The 14091-nt window shown below is 42.9% G+C and overlaps 1 protein-coding gene across 3 annotated transcripts in view; it reads right to left on the bottom strand.

The window, feature by feature from the left end:
• Positions 1-11930, bottom strand: part of BBOX1 (gamma-butyrobetaine hydroxylase 1) — a 60142-nt gene extending 48212 nt beyond the window's left edge. Inside the window, exons 1-3 of one of the 3 annotated variants that reach the window (XM_070624568.1) lie at positions 11510-11930; positions 2678-2931; positions 1437-1551 (exon numbers count right to left, since the gene is read on the bottom strand). In XM_070624568.1, coding sequence (XP_070480669.1) covers positions 1437-1551; positions 2678-2896 — 334 coding nt within the window. In that variant the 5' untranslated portion in view covers positions 2897-2931; positions 11510-11930. The other 2 variants (XM_070624569.1, XM_008522786.2) reach the window with 2 other exon arrangements.
• Between the last annotated feature and the right edge of the window lie 2161 nt (positions 11931-14091).

Genomic DNA, 14091 nt, shown 5'->3' with positions numbered 1-14091 from the left:
GAGAAATCTAAAATAAATAAAAAATACATTTGTGATACTGCTCTATGACCCAGACAATTGCCACTCAGCCACATAATTGGAGACTCCTTTAAGAATCTAGCAATGCGCTCACTGGGGGAAGGCAGGGAAAACATCTCCCCTGGATACCCATCTGGATCCCACCAGTTAGCTGGCGAGATAAAGAGGAAAATGGATTCCAGTGGTTTAGACAGAAAGCACTGGGGCAAAACTGTGTCAGCTATCAGAATGGTGAGAGTAAGGGAATGGTTCTTGGCGAGACTGGCCTATGCTTGGACAGGAAGGGGACAATATCATATTCTATTGACAGCTGTAGGACACACTGAACCTGTGTGGTTCAAGCTGATTAAACAGTAACATCTCCACACCCAGTAAACTGCTGTATGTCTAGCATTGAAAACGGTGGAGAGTTACTACACATGTTTGAGAATTTCAGATTTGAAAGAAGCAAGGCAAATCTCTATCTTGGTGTATGACCCAGAATTCCCAGGAGAGGTTTTACAAAATTCAACAAGGCTGGTCAGTTGCTCAAATGGACAGTGGTCCAGTATGTCTGGTTCAGGGAAACTTGCCTTGTTAGTGTGATTGTAGAAGTCAGGATTCGAGCAAATAAGTAAGAACCGTCATGTTTTTTAGAATCTACATTTGACCCAGATAATCTTATGTTACAAATCTTCAAACTGCACAGGGAGAGAATTAATACTTTCCACTTCTCCCCAGCACCTCTGCTTGAGCTCTGTTATCGTGTGTCTCCTAAAGGTCATATTTAAAAAATAACTTTCTACTTCTATTGAGTAGTCATTTTTATTTTGTCTCTCAGCTCAAGAATTAAACTCTTCTTTTCCCACTGAATCCATGTATTGCAGATTTTATGAACATTTTAGAGGTCTCTGGTTCCCTAGAGATTCATATAAACTCTCCCCAAGCAAATGTGCTTGTGTGCACACACACACACATGCACACACACACACTCATGCACTCTCAATGCTGTGTATATCATTTCATGGTGTTCAGGGATCACATAATTTTATCTGTGGATACCAGGTTAGGAATTCCTGCCTATTGATTCGGTGTTGTTCTGGGCTTAGATAAAATCATTAAGAAGGGCCAGTCTGCCTCTGGTTCAACCTAATTTTTGCAGCGAACACTTATGGAGTATCTGCCAAGTGCCAGGTTTCATGTCAGAGGACAAGGATATACTTTTGATGGGCTTATTTCTTTCTCTCTCTTTAGAATGTCTAGAACTGCTCTGTATTTCTTTTCATCTCCACTCAAATGATCGGTCCTGGTAAATCATTAAACATTACACATAAATTACAATAATATTTTAACCAAAGCACAAGGGTTTGAATTTGCTTCTGAGCAAATTTCTTACCATATGTTTTAAAAGACATTGAAGACCATAACTGCAAAGTTACCTGGCAAAAACAATTCTCTTTGGAGATTTTCTCTGGCTTGCCGGGAAAAGCATCTTTTCTTCAGCCAATCAGCTTCAAATTCACTGTAATGCTCATTTGGCCACGTGATATGCACCTTATAATACAGAAAGTGAATATCATCCGTATGCATATTATACTTTCACACTTCAGTTCTCCACCGTTGCTGCTTCTGAATGTGGTTTAAAATAATCAGGGAATCCAATTAGCCCCTGCGTTTGTTTCCCCCCTTATGTACACACAGGTATAGAATAACTTTTTGGACAAGAAGGAAACTGAAAGCCAAGAGGATCCATCTGAGGTCTGAGGCCCCTTATATTTCACACAAGAAAGAAAATCTGACTAGATCTGAAATTCCTATTCTATGTCCTTAAAACCTGATGTCCCCATACTTTCTGTGATGACTTGAAGTTAGCCATCAATTAAGACTCCTGACAGGAGTATCAGAAATAGTAATGATGATGATAAGGTGGATAATAATAATAAAAATAACACCATTTTGAGTGTATACTGCATAACAAGCCCTAAAAACATGACTGATTTAGTCCTCACACAGCTCTGGGGAGAAGGCACACCTAATGCTCACACTTTGCAGGTGAGGAATGGAGGAGTGAATACCTCTTCCCGGGGCACACAGCCTGCAAGCAGTCCCTGGGTGTAAAGTCCTCCAGTTGAGACAAAGACAAGAGTGGGGAGAGGATGGCCTTGCTCTTCTGATAACTACCCTAGCAAATTCAGAAGAAAGTAACACAGGGCAGAGGGCACATCTGGTTGTGGTTTTGAGAGTCACACTTTTTGAGGGCTCGCCGTCAGCCAGGCACCATGTTAAACCACGTTGTACCCACAGGATCTCGCTGACTCCTCACATCATCCCTTTGAACAAGTTCTGTTAGTAGTTCTACTTGACAGATGAGTGAACGGAGGCCCAGAGCATTCCTTTTATTATAGAAATAGTTTGATGGTGTCTCCAGGGCTGCCACTCAGTGAAGGAATATTGAACAACACTGTATATTTTATTAAAAGTAGTGGTAATAATAATAAAAATAGTAATAATAATAATAGCAGAAGTGTCCATCTACTGAGCATGCTTACTTTGCACCAAGTACTATATACACATGGTTATGTATACAATCAAATGAAAAATCATCATTATTTAAGTTATTGGACACCAGCCCCTATATTTGACTTTGGAGAGGAGGGAGAGATTCTTTAGAGAGCCTTACCTTTTTTCTGTCAAACTTCAAGGCTTTGATACCAATATTCACATCCAGAGCTTCCACGAGAAGCTTGCGCGCTTTCGCAGAGTCCAGGTAGCAGTGGGGGCACTGGCAGTTGTCTCTCAGCCACACGGCGGGGTAGAGAGACTCCCCGCCATCGTCCCAGAGGACTTGCATCAGGTGAGCCCCGTCCAGCACCTCTGCCTTCTGGATGGCACAGTGCATGTTTCTGGTCCTCGCAGGTAAATCTTGTCCGCTACCTGCCACGACAAGCCAGTGTTAAGAGAGTCTCAGGCAGACGGGCCTGACCTTGACCTCTCAGAGTGGGAACCATTCACGTGGACTCTGGCCTCTGCTATTTGCTGAGCGGCCACTTTGCGTCTGATTTATCAGCGCGGGGACCTTTGCTCTGGGGAGAGTGTTTCCAAGGCTGTAAACAGCAACACGGCGACTGAGAGTCAATAAGAAATGTGCTGCATCAGGCTCCAGACCCATGGAATTCCTCGTCTTTCTCAAAGAAAGTTTAGATAATAAGTTCAGACCGATGACAGAAGCACTTCCATAATCATGCTTGGGTGAAAGCTCTGGAATTTCTTAAGGGAGAAAAATGCTCCACAATTGGAAATCTGACAATCGCACCTGTGCTGTTTTAGCTGGGGCCGGATTGCGCATGCGTGTTGAGAAGACAGGGCTCCCCTCCCACAGTGGCCCTGTCCCGACGCGGGGATGCTAACGCGGTTTGCTCGGTTCAGAGGTCCTGCGGTCCCGGGCACTGCGCTCTGCTAGTCCGCCCTGCGCCGCTTCACTGCGCAGCACACCTGCTCCGCGCGGCATAACCGTACCCGGGCTCCGAAGGGAACCCGGCCGGCTCCTCCTCCCAGCTTTTCCGTTTTAATAGAGTGCCTTGATATTTCAGTTAGCTTACTCTAAGCCTTTCCTGAGTGCTTTTATGAACTTCACTTTACTTGCGAATAGGTGACTTTTTATTAAGAAATCCACGAAATGTGAGGACATGCTATATTTATAGGACAGGAGATCAAGTGTAAGAGAGGCCCCAAAGTGTTGGGACCAGGCGCCTCGGTGTGGATTCCGATTCCACTAACGGCTGTCAGTTTGACCTTCAGAAATCGTGTCAAGGTTGTAAATCTTACTTTCTTCCTGTATTATTTTCCAGGGCTCTGAACTTATATGGAAGAAGCAGAACTTCTTAACTTCTTCCATAAGATGATCAGCTCAACATTAATAGAAGGTGACATGTGACAACGGAAACAAGACCTCATTGTGTTGGGGTGAAGGGGAGGCAGGCATGCATGCACGTGCACACACGCACACCCACCTCCCCCCCCCCCCCCCCCACACACACACACAAGCACAGTGTCTGCTGACAAATTCCTTCTTGGTACCCGGCCCCGCGATCAATGTGCAGGGTTCAGTGACGAGCAAGACGAAACAGCTCCCCGTCTTTCTTAAACTTACAGATGGGAAGACTTTATACTTCGCTACAGTAACTTGAAAAAATACTTTACACAACATTAAACAGCTTTTCGGTGATTGTTTTGCATAAACTTGCTCAAATCATTAGCTTGGATGATTGGAGTCAGGGTGTGAAGCCGAGTTAAGACAAAAAAGACGGCTTTCTCCTTTTAGCTCAACCACACTAGAGGTATCTACTGACGAAAGGAGAAATACAATTCCCTGGGCCTCATGCTTATTTCTATTTGGGAACTCCTATCCTTTTTAAAAATAATTTATATAGCAATGGGGGAGAGCTATTACCTAAAAAATATCACCCAAAATGTCATTTTGTTCAAAGCTGGGGTTCAGCTCCAGGATGCAAGTAGGCACCCTCGGGCAGGGCGCAGGTCAGGCTGTCTGCAAGGGGGACGCTCAGCCCTCCTGACAGGAGAGGGGCAGCTGCCCGGGTTTCTCCGATCGTGGTTTCAAAGGACAGTGATGGGTGTGGTACATGGGGGATGATATAACCAGGTCCCTAAATAGCATATGATGCACAAGGCTCAAGAGGAGAAAGGCAGCACATTTTTATCTCAGTCAGAGGTTGGCAAGCGTTTTCTGTAAAAGGGCAGGTTGTACCTATTTTAGGCTATGCAAGCTACACACAGGCCCTGTCACATACTCTTGTTTTATTTTTTTTAACCTTGTAAGAATGTAAAAACTATCCTCACCTTCTGGCTCCACGAAAGCAGGCTATGAGCCATGCCTAGTCCCTCGGCAGTAGCTTGCCTGTCCTGGATCAAGTTGTCTAAGGCATGCTGTGTGACAGTGGAACACAATCATACCTAAATACAGAAGAGTGGTCTCCTATTCCTCCACATGTGTGAGCTTATCGCTGAAACACATGCTAAGGAGCTTCTGTGCCTGCTGCCCTGGAGAGCACAGAGATCACGATGAAGTTCCAGACCTCAGCAAAAGCGAGGTAATTATGAAAGTGAAGCAAGAATAAGGCTGGGCACAAACTGCCTTGGTAGCTGCCCGAGAGACTCCAGGGACCGCCTTAGAGAAGATGGCTATTTGAAGAAGTCTTAAAGGATGTGATCAATGCTGCTGAATGCATATCTATCCATCTTATTTTCCTTCCTCGCTAATACAACATTGACTTCTTCAGAGCAATCACGTGACTAGTAAACAGCTATATCTCCCAGCTTTACTTGTAGCTGAGATTAGGATGTGATATAATTCTGGCGAGTGAAATGTATTTGGAAGTTGCTGGATGGGGAAATTTTTGAAAAGGAGATAGTCTTAGCTGCCACATGATATTTTGCCTTTTCTTTTCTGCCTGCTTGGTAAAGTAGAGGTGGTCCTGGTGATGGAGCAGTCATTTTGCAACCATGAGGCAACAAGCAGAAGGATAAACTCTAAAAGAAGCCAGGCCTCCCCGTGGTTCCATGAAATCACACTGCCAGTACTGGACAGTCATGTCGGGACTTTTTTACATGAGAAGAGTAAGCCCCTTATCTAAACCTCTATTTGCCAGCTCAACTGGATACAGACAGGTTGGATCACAAGAAGAAGAGGTTGTGAAAGGTCGTTCCAAGGAGAGGGGGCAAAATGAGCCAAGGAACTAAGCTTTGAATGCATGGAGTTTGAATGATAGAAAATATTTGGTTTGGCTGGAGCAAAGGCTATGAGGGAGAAGACAGAGAGAAATTAAAAGGCATGTTGAGACCAGATCGGGAGCACCCTGCATAGCACGATAAGGAGTTAGGCTTTGCTCTGTTATAAATGGGATACTTTTAATTTTTATTTTATGAAGGAGATTAAAAAGAAAGATGATACTGACAGTGTGTATGGGGTATGGGAAGCAGGTAAAAGGACTACAGTTAGAGACACTGTTTGGAGTTTTTTGTAGCAATCTAGTTGAGAAGAACAGTGGAGTGGAAGTGTAGAAGGAAAGGTGGGAGGATGGGGTGAGTGAGCCACGCTGCAAAGATGGATCTGAAATTTCCCTCAGTTTGTGTCCTCATGAGAAATTTCTGTTACCTTTGGCTCTTTTGTTAAAGCCAGTTTTGTGAAAGAGAATGCCTTTGCTTCCTGTTTTTACAGAAAACCAATTATTTTATGAGATTGCTTAAAAAGAGCAATTACTATAATCTATTAAAGATGGTCAGGAAGTGCCATTCGGAATGCAGTTGCTCATGTGGAGCCCCCTGTGGGAATGTGGACGTGTTCCCCAGGCATGCAGTTCAACCAAGTTTTCTTCTTAGTACGAGACTATGCTTTTTCAGTGGGTGGCAGGCAGGCATAGGAATCAGGAAGATTCTGGTGTTATAGCAAATAAGTATCAGTGTGGATGATGGACAGCCCACAGGCAAAACAGAAGCGGAAAAAATTATATACACTGTATCCCATTTTGTTTATCTTGTTATTCTTGCTGGTCCTTGACTTGATCTATTTATAAACTGATGCATTATTCACTTGCCAAAACTACTTGCCAAGAATCACAGGCAAAAGATGCCTCAAAATATCAACACACACTAAATAGACATATGAAGCTCGAAAGCTTGTCTTTGTTATGCTGAGAACACATCTACCTTTTAAAATACATTTCACATATTGGTCCTGGCCTGATTTTTCAAATCAATATGGGATGATTTATCCCACAGTACTAGTCCTTATTGTAGACATAATCCTGTCTCCCCTTCGTTCTCTCTCTGCCCTAAGTCTACTCAGTGTTTTTGACTGCTCTTCCTAAGATGTGAGCTCTGGATACCGCACATTTCAGAACATATGGTTACCTTCCAGTTTACAAGTAACTTTCAAAATGTGGGCTCTGAATTATACAAGATACCATAGATATAATATTTCTGGGATTAAAAAAACAGAAAAATGATCACCTTATATGAGGGAAGAGTAAAGAATATCTATAAGGTTTTTGATTTTCAATTTTCTTTTTTTACCTTGAGAGTTTGGAAGAATAGTCGTACCTACTTATGGGATCTTATGAAATAGCAACTGGTCTGGTTCTAAAATCAGAACATTGGTCTTAATTACATTGATGGTAAGGTTACAGTAATAGAAATAATAGTAGAAGAGGTAGTGATAGTAAGAGCTTACATCTACCTAATGCCTTCTTCATGCCCCTCACTGTTCTAACTGCCTCAGACACAGTGACTCACTGAATCTTCATTATAACCCAATGAAAAATCTACTGCAATTACCCAAACAAGCAGCAGAAGAAAGAGGCTAGGGAAGGTCAGCATACAGATGATGGGAGGATCCATCTTAAGTTCTGCAAGGGAGCAGGACAATGAAGAAAAAAGAAATCCTTCTCATTTATTTTTATCATCAAATTCCGTGTGTGTAGATGTATATTCTAAACTCAACTCATTTTCAATAATGTGTTCATTAATGGGTTTGAAATTCTTCAATAATGTGTTCTTTAACGGGGTTGAAACTGTTTTGGTTGAGAGAAGTTTTATAAATCTTGATATTTGATGCATTGATTCTTAATTGATCAAACAACTGATACATTGTTTGATGGGTGCGTTTCCACCACTGTAAACACTGTTCCTGTACTTCACGATGGCGCTGTGCCTATGTCCCACTATCTGTTGAAGTGGCCACACCTACAGACGTCTACACCAACAAACTCTAATTACCTTCCAACCTGCCATTTTAAGCTTTCCATCTCTCTCTTTTTGTCCCTTCCTCTACCTTGCAGATTTGAACTGAAGATGGAAAAGTACGTTTCCAGCTATTAAGGCAACCCAACTCCTGTTCCCAACCTGCCTGGCCAAATGGATATCTTGAGGAAGGTGTTCCAAGACAGGTGGTGATGTCAGGACCTGGCCCATGGGAGGCTGCCCCAGGCCGCTGAGAGAGTGTGGAAGAACTGGAAAGCCTGGGTGCTGCTGAAGTTAAACTGTCTGGGTGTCTATGAGGGAAGCTGGCGGCTTGTTTCTACTCTTCACAATCCCTTTCTCAGCTTTATGACAAATGTGAATGGAATCCAAACCAAACCACGGAGAAACAGGATAAGAGCTTCCCTCTTCAACTTTTCTTGGTTTATTTAAAGCTCTATTGGGGCAAATGTGATAAAAATTACAAAAGAAAAATATCAAGGATCATTAGTATTTGAAAGCAAATTCTTTCTGAAAATTTATAGGCTTGTACATGAGTGTGATTTGTTAAATGTGTTTTCCGATTTAGCCCGCCTGACTGGTTAAAATTGAGTCCTGTTGAAGTGTCATAGCCATTTCGTTATTTGATAAACTATAGTGCTTCTCTGAAAAAAAGAAAAAAAGAAAAAGAAAAAATAAATACTCCTGGCCATCTATATGTACACACATTGTCAGTGGGAACTTTTTGCTTAATTAAAAAGCACATGTAAATGAAAATGTTTATTTACTTTACACTAATTATTTGGCTTCTCTTTAGTCACAAGTATAACTTAGTTTATGAAATATCAGATTGCTTTTGGTGGGAGGGGGTAGTTTTGCCTGTCCTGAAAAGCAGACCCTGGATTCGGGGGAATTCCTGTCTAATGGGATCAATTTCTTTTAATTTAATCCTGTGACTTGATGTGTGTGTGTGTGTGTGTGTGTGTGTGTGTCTCCTTCCTAGGTCACTCACCGTCCTTCTCCCCCTTGGAGTTATGGAAGTTTGCGTAGAACTCCTGTTTGGCACAACTAAATCGTTTGTTTTAGAATTATTCTGCTTCAGTGGTGAATGTAGTTTGGTTTTTGTCTTTTTAAAAATTTTATACATTCAAGTTTGGTCAGCTGGTTTCTCCAGCACTGTTTGGAAAATCAAGAAAGTTGCTCTGAAAGTTAAGTTTACGCATTGATCTTGGAAATGAGAAGAACTCAGAACTAGAACTCTCAGAGCTAGGCAGAAATGAACAGCAATATCCCTGGGTTCAGTGCACTCACCTGGTGTGCAAGGAAAATGGAAGCTGCAAGATGGTGGAGTGACCTGGCCAAAGCCCACACTGCTGGGTAGTGGGGGAGGTTGCCCCAAACCTATGTTTGCCAGTTCAGTGCACACATATAAAGTGAATATTTTCTAGTTCTAACAAAAGAGAGTACAAAAATTCCTCAAATGCTAATTACAATAAATTTGAATTATAGGTTTTGGGTGACATTCTTAGAAATTTGATGTAGAGACTTCATAGTTACTATATATTAAAATTGATAGAGATTAATACTATACACCTGAGAAGGCTTAGTCATCTACTGGATTACTCATCCTTCAAAATGAAAGGCTGTCATTTCTTAACTCTTTTTTGTAATGGAAGACAAGAATAGAGTGGACTTATGTTATAAAACAGCAGCACCTGTTGATTTCTGTCTTCTTTTCCTAGGTAAGCCATCAGATCTGCCTCATACAGCAGGATTCTCTACTGCGTTTGACCTCTTGCTTCTAGGTGGCAGGATGAGAAAATAATCAAAATGCAAGAAACATGCAAATTTTGTAGTATGTGTGCGAGGTCTATGCATAAAACCACTTATTTGGCACTTGTGATGTTCTAGCCACTCTGCTCGTGCTTTCTATTGTGCTAATTATATTTAATCTTCCAGAAAACCCTATGAGACTGATGCCATCACTTCCATTTTCCAGATTATCTTGAGCCTGGAGAGGTGAAGTAACTGACTTGAAAGCAGAGGAAACAGGCATCTTGTCCAGAATATAGTACTACGTCCTGAGAATCTACGGCTGAATAATTTTCTATGCAATAATTTCAGTTTACCAAAAATGTGCTATTAAAATAGCAGCTAAATCTCAAGATTGTTGGTAGTTAGTTGACTTCACCATCTGACGTTTCATCGTCAGAGGGAGAGGACAAGAAGAAGTTTTCCAGACATTACACCATAAGGGCTTAAAAAAATTACTATTCTTTTATATTTCAACTTTTAAATCATAAAGCTCAATTAATTTCCACTTGGTATGGTAGGGGTTGGCCAGACTGTATTTGTAGTATCTCAACTTTAATATCGTTTGAATACATACGCACTCTACTCATTACCCTTGCTACCCAAGGATCTTCAACTTAGAGGTTTTTCTTTTTTTTTTTTTTAACTTGATTTAATAAGGGGCTGTGCTACTTAATAATTCATGAATATATTCTCATGTGAACAATGAATTCTATAAAACCATTAAAAAAACAGTCTAATCTCTTGAATAGTTTCCCCATCCTGTCTGCTATCTCGTTTAAAGTATCACATTTTGTCAAATACTTTCTTCCTAAATTATAAAAGGGAAAACTTGACTTCACTCCGATGGAATTGCCACATTCAGATTGGAACTCAAATGATCAAGGCATTTGTTTACTGAGGTGAGGCAGAGTACTGGGCCTAGATTTTAAGATTTCTAAATCTTCGAACCAGAACTTATATTCATCATGAGAAATCCTACATTTTTAATAAAATCAATTCAAAACACCTGTCATATCTCTTCCTGCGCTACATTCAGGGAGCAGAACAATTAAAGGGTGTGCATGGCCTTAACGGACCAGTATTCTGGTCAGTTCTGAAGGAGCCTGGTCCTTTCAGTTTGGGGCTAAACCAAGGGCCAGGGTGTATTGGATTGGGTTGTGGATTATTCAGGGAATATTTCCAGAAGCCAGCCAGAACCCTCCTCCCCCACCACCCAGGCTGCTTCTTAGACAATATCCTCTCTGTCTTCCCTGTATGCTTTCTGGATCAGCTTAGGGACTACCAAGTAATTTGACTACTAGACTAAGCCAAACATAATTGGGGAAGGGAAGCTGCCAAGAAGGAATCAGATCCACTGCATTCCAAAATCAGGCCTATTCCACAAGCCTGATGGGCCAACCCCTTCGCAGCCCACATGGCTGTAAGACACATGTGCCTGGGTTTCCAATTGGATGCTCCCACCACCCCAATCCAGAGACCGGAATCCACAAGCTCGTCAAATAAGGGAAAGTTGAGATCCGTCATACCTGTTCTCAGATGTGCTTTAGGCGCCGAACCACGCAAAATAGACCAAGGAAAGAAAATGGCTTTGATCCTAAATGTCCTTTGGGGAGGCAGCCTCCTGGTGCCCGTCACATCCCAGATCCATCTGCCCCCGTTTCCCTAAGTAGTGCTAGTACTTGGAAGCCTTTCTTTCTGCTCCTGGCAGCTCTGCTGCAGCCCTGCCCCCAGACACAGCTGAGGTTTGCAAATGAGGAAGGATGTCCCAATCTGAAGGTGTAGCCACTCCTGAAGGGAGCTTGGAGGTTAAAAAAAAAGAAGAAAGAAAGTAAAGAAAAGTAAAGAGCTTTTATGGCCCAGAGGAGAAGCAGTTAGGAAGAGAAAATACTTTTAAGTACTACAAGTGCCTGGAGCCACGAAACCCCATGACTCTGCAAAGCTTTACCTTAGTGCAGACTCTTTCCTGGTAGAAGGAGCAGCAGTTCTGCTTGTCTCCTCTCCTGTCCCTGAGCCAGCAGCAGCAGCAGAAGCAAGGGCAGGGGCTCTCCCTCTCCCGTCCCACTGTTCACAGCCACAGCTCTTTTACTGCAAAACTCACTTGGAGAAAACGCATTGAGATGAGCGTTTAACAGGCATGACCTACTGGCTCCCACCGGAGCAGAGCTGAGGTGGTAACTTCTTGCCCGTAGAATATTCTGTATGAGCCTCTTTGGCAGGAGCTTGCCTAGTTGTCAGGGGCTGGTAGGAAGGTTGGGATGGGGCCCCTGGGTGCGATGCCCTCCTTTCTCTGCAGCTTTGGCCGGAGTGAACGGAAGCTGCGAGAGAGTATGGGGCTTTTCTGAAGGCATCGGCTTGCCCAGTCACTTGACCCACAACACACAGCCCTCAGGGTGACAAAAGGGAAAGGCCAGGGTGGGCCGTGTGCCAGGGCCCTGGAGCCTGGCTGCCGGGCATTCCCCCGGGGAGTGCCCAGTGCAGGGGCAGGGCTGGTGCATGAGTCTCGAATCCTCATTCCTAACAGGGTCCAGATCCTCCTAAAAGAAAGTCTGCGGGTGGCAACTAAAACCCAGGAAAGAAACTCATGGGCCCCCTGGCCTCCTCCCACCCACACCAGCCTTCCCAGGAAGACATTGAAGTCGCCTCTGCCTGCAGCTTGTTGGTTCTTGTCCCCAGGACTCTCACAGCTGTGAGGCTCTGAGGTTGGAGCAGAGGAGCTAAGGCAGAGAGAGATGCAAGACAGTTCTTGCCTGGACAGCTCCCCCTTCCAGACCTGCAGCGGGCCCACCCTCCGTGAGGCCCGTCAGCTCCTTTCAAGGTTAAACCATATCCCTTCACCTGTTGTCCCCTCCTCTATCTTCCACCTTCCTCCCCCCAAGTCCCCAGGTCAAATTACTGACACCCAGCATCCAGTGACAATAACAGCCGGTTTTGTTTCCCATGCGTGGGGACGGGTGTGTGTATGCAGGATGCCCTCATAAATGTTTCAGGCATTTTAAACCCCCAGTAACTGGGGTTATAGGTATGCCAGAAGCAATCAGTTATTTCTATTTAAGACATTCAGAGAACATAGCAGAAGTACACTCAACTAAATTTTATTTCACACTTTGTGCTTTAGTAACAATTACTGGAACACCTTAGGCAAATTCCGCTCCAATTTCAAGAAAGTTGTTGAAAACAATGTATTGCATGTATGTGGTTTCTAATAGAAGAGTGAAACAAAACAAAACAAGAACAACAAACAAAGCTGTCAATAGTTGAAGCTTAAAAACCTGCACATAAAGAATTGATTCCCACATTGAAAACAAACAAGCAGCAGACACACAAATCCTGCTCTTGACTGTAAGTAGCCTCTTGAAGACTCTGGGCTCTCTGCCATCCGTTAACCCTTCCCAGGCTTTGGTGTGCTATCGCACTCTGCCTCTCAGGGCACTGTCCTGGAAGCAGCAAATGACAGTGATATTCTGGACTCCAGGCGCAGCCAAGGAGACCATCGAGGTTCGTGAACCACAGAAGGCATCGGTACCAGAGCCAGAAAAGTTGATGCCCTGACCATGTGTTTCTTTTTTTGGATTAAAAAAAGTTTATTCTTAAAATTAATTCCGTGTTAAGTAAAGCTGATGTGTTAGACATTAGAAACACATTGAAACTCAGCTTTCATTTTAAAAAGAAATAAATGATGCCCTCTTTCGTGGTGAACATGCACTCATGAAAGATGCTCTGGATTACCCGAGAGACTTCTTCAGTGTGGTCCAGGCAGCAGATCTGATGAAGACCGAGCAAGATCTCGCTCTAAGGCGTGAAGGTGGGTGGCGTTTCCAGAGGAGGATGCCACTGGAGCCTGGTGACTCCAGGGGCAGTCTATTTATATAGTATGTTTAGCATATGGTGATGCTCAGGGGGTCGTCCTGGGCTTAAGAAGGTATTTAGATGGAAGGATTATTTACCTTCAGTGAAATCTAGTACCTGTGGAAAGATCCGCTGCTTACACCATTTCCTATTTTGAAGAAGGAAAAATAGTAGGATTTACAAACGACAGTCGATAGATAGTTGTACTCTTTTTGTTTAGATTTTGGTAATTTCACAAAGGTTTATAGAATACACAGAAAAGTGTTTTAATGATGTTAAAAAGACTACAATTTATATATACCACTATATTAAGAAAACCAAAATGGCCCATAATCCCTCTGCTCTCTTATTATTGTGAAAAATATAGAAAGATATTAAATGAAAAGTAAGTCTTTCTCCTCCCTCTTTTGAATTCTTTTTCCCAAAGGTAATTACTGTTAGTAATTTTTGGGGGCCTAAACTGAAGTATTTACTAGATATATGTGCAATCCAGTGGTGTGTTGGTATGCACTGAACAACAAGCTCTCTGTGCCCACGTGTTTCAAATTCTCAGGTAAATAATGAAAGTGCCATTATTACCCATGGTGGCTGGACCCGTGAGCAAAGGGCAAGCCTGGTCCGGAATTTGCAAAAGCATTCAGTGGGTATAGAAAGAGCACCTGTCTTGAGTGGGAAGCTGGC

This window comes from Equus przewalskii, chromosome 6, assembly GCF_037783145.1.
Source record: "Equus przewalskii isolate Varuska chromosome 6, EquPr2, whole genome shotgun sequence".
Lineage (NCBI taxonomy): Eukaryota > Metazoa > Chordata > Mammalia > Perissodactyla > Equidae > Equus > Equus przewalskii.
This window is presented reverse-complemented; position numbering and strand designations above follow the sequence as displayed.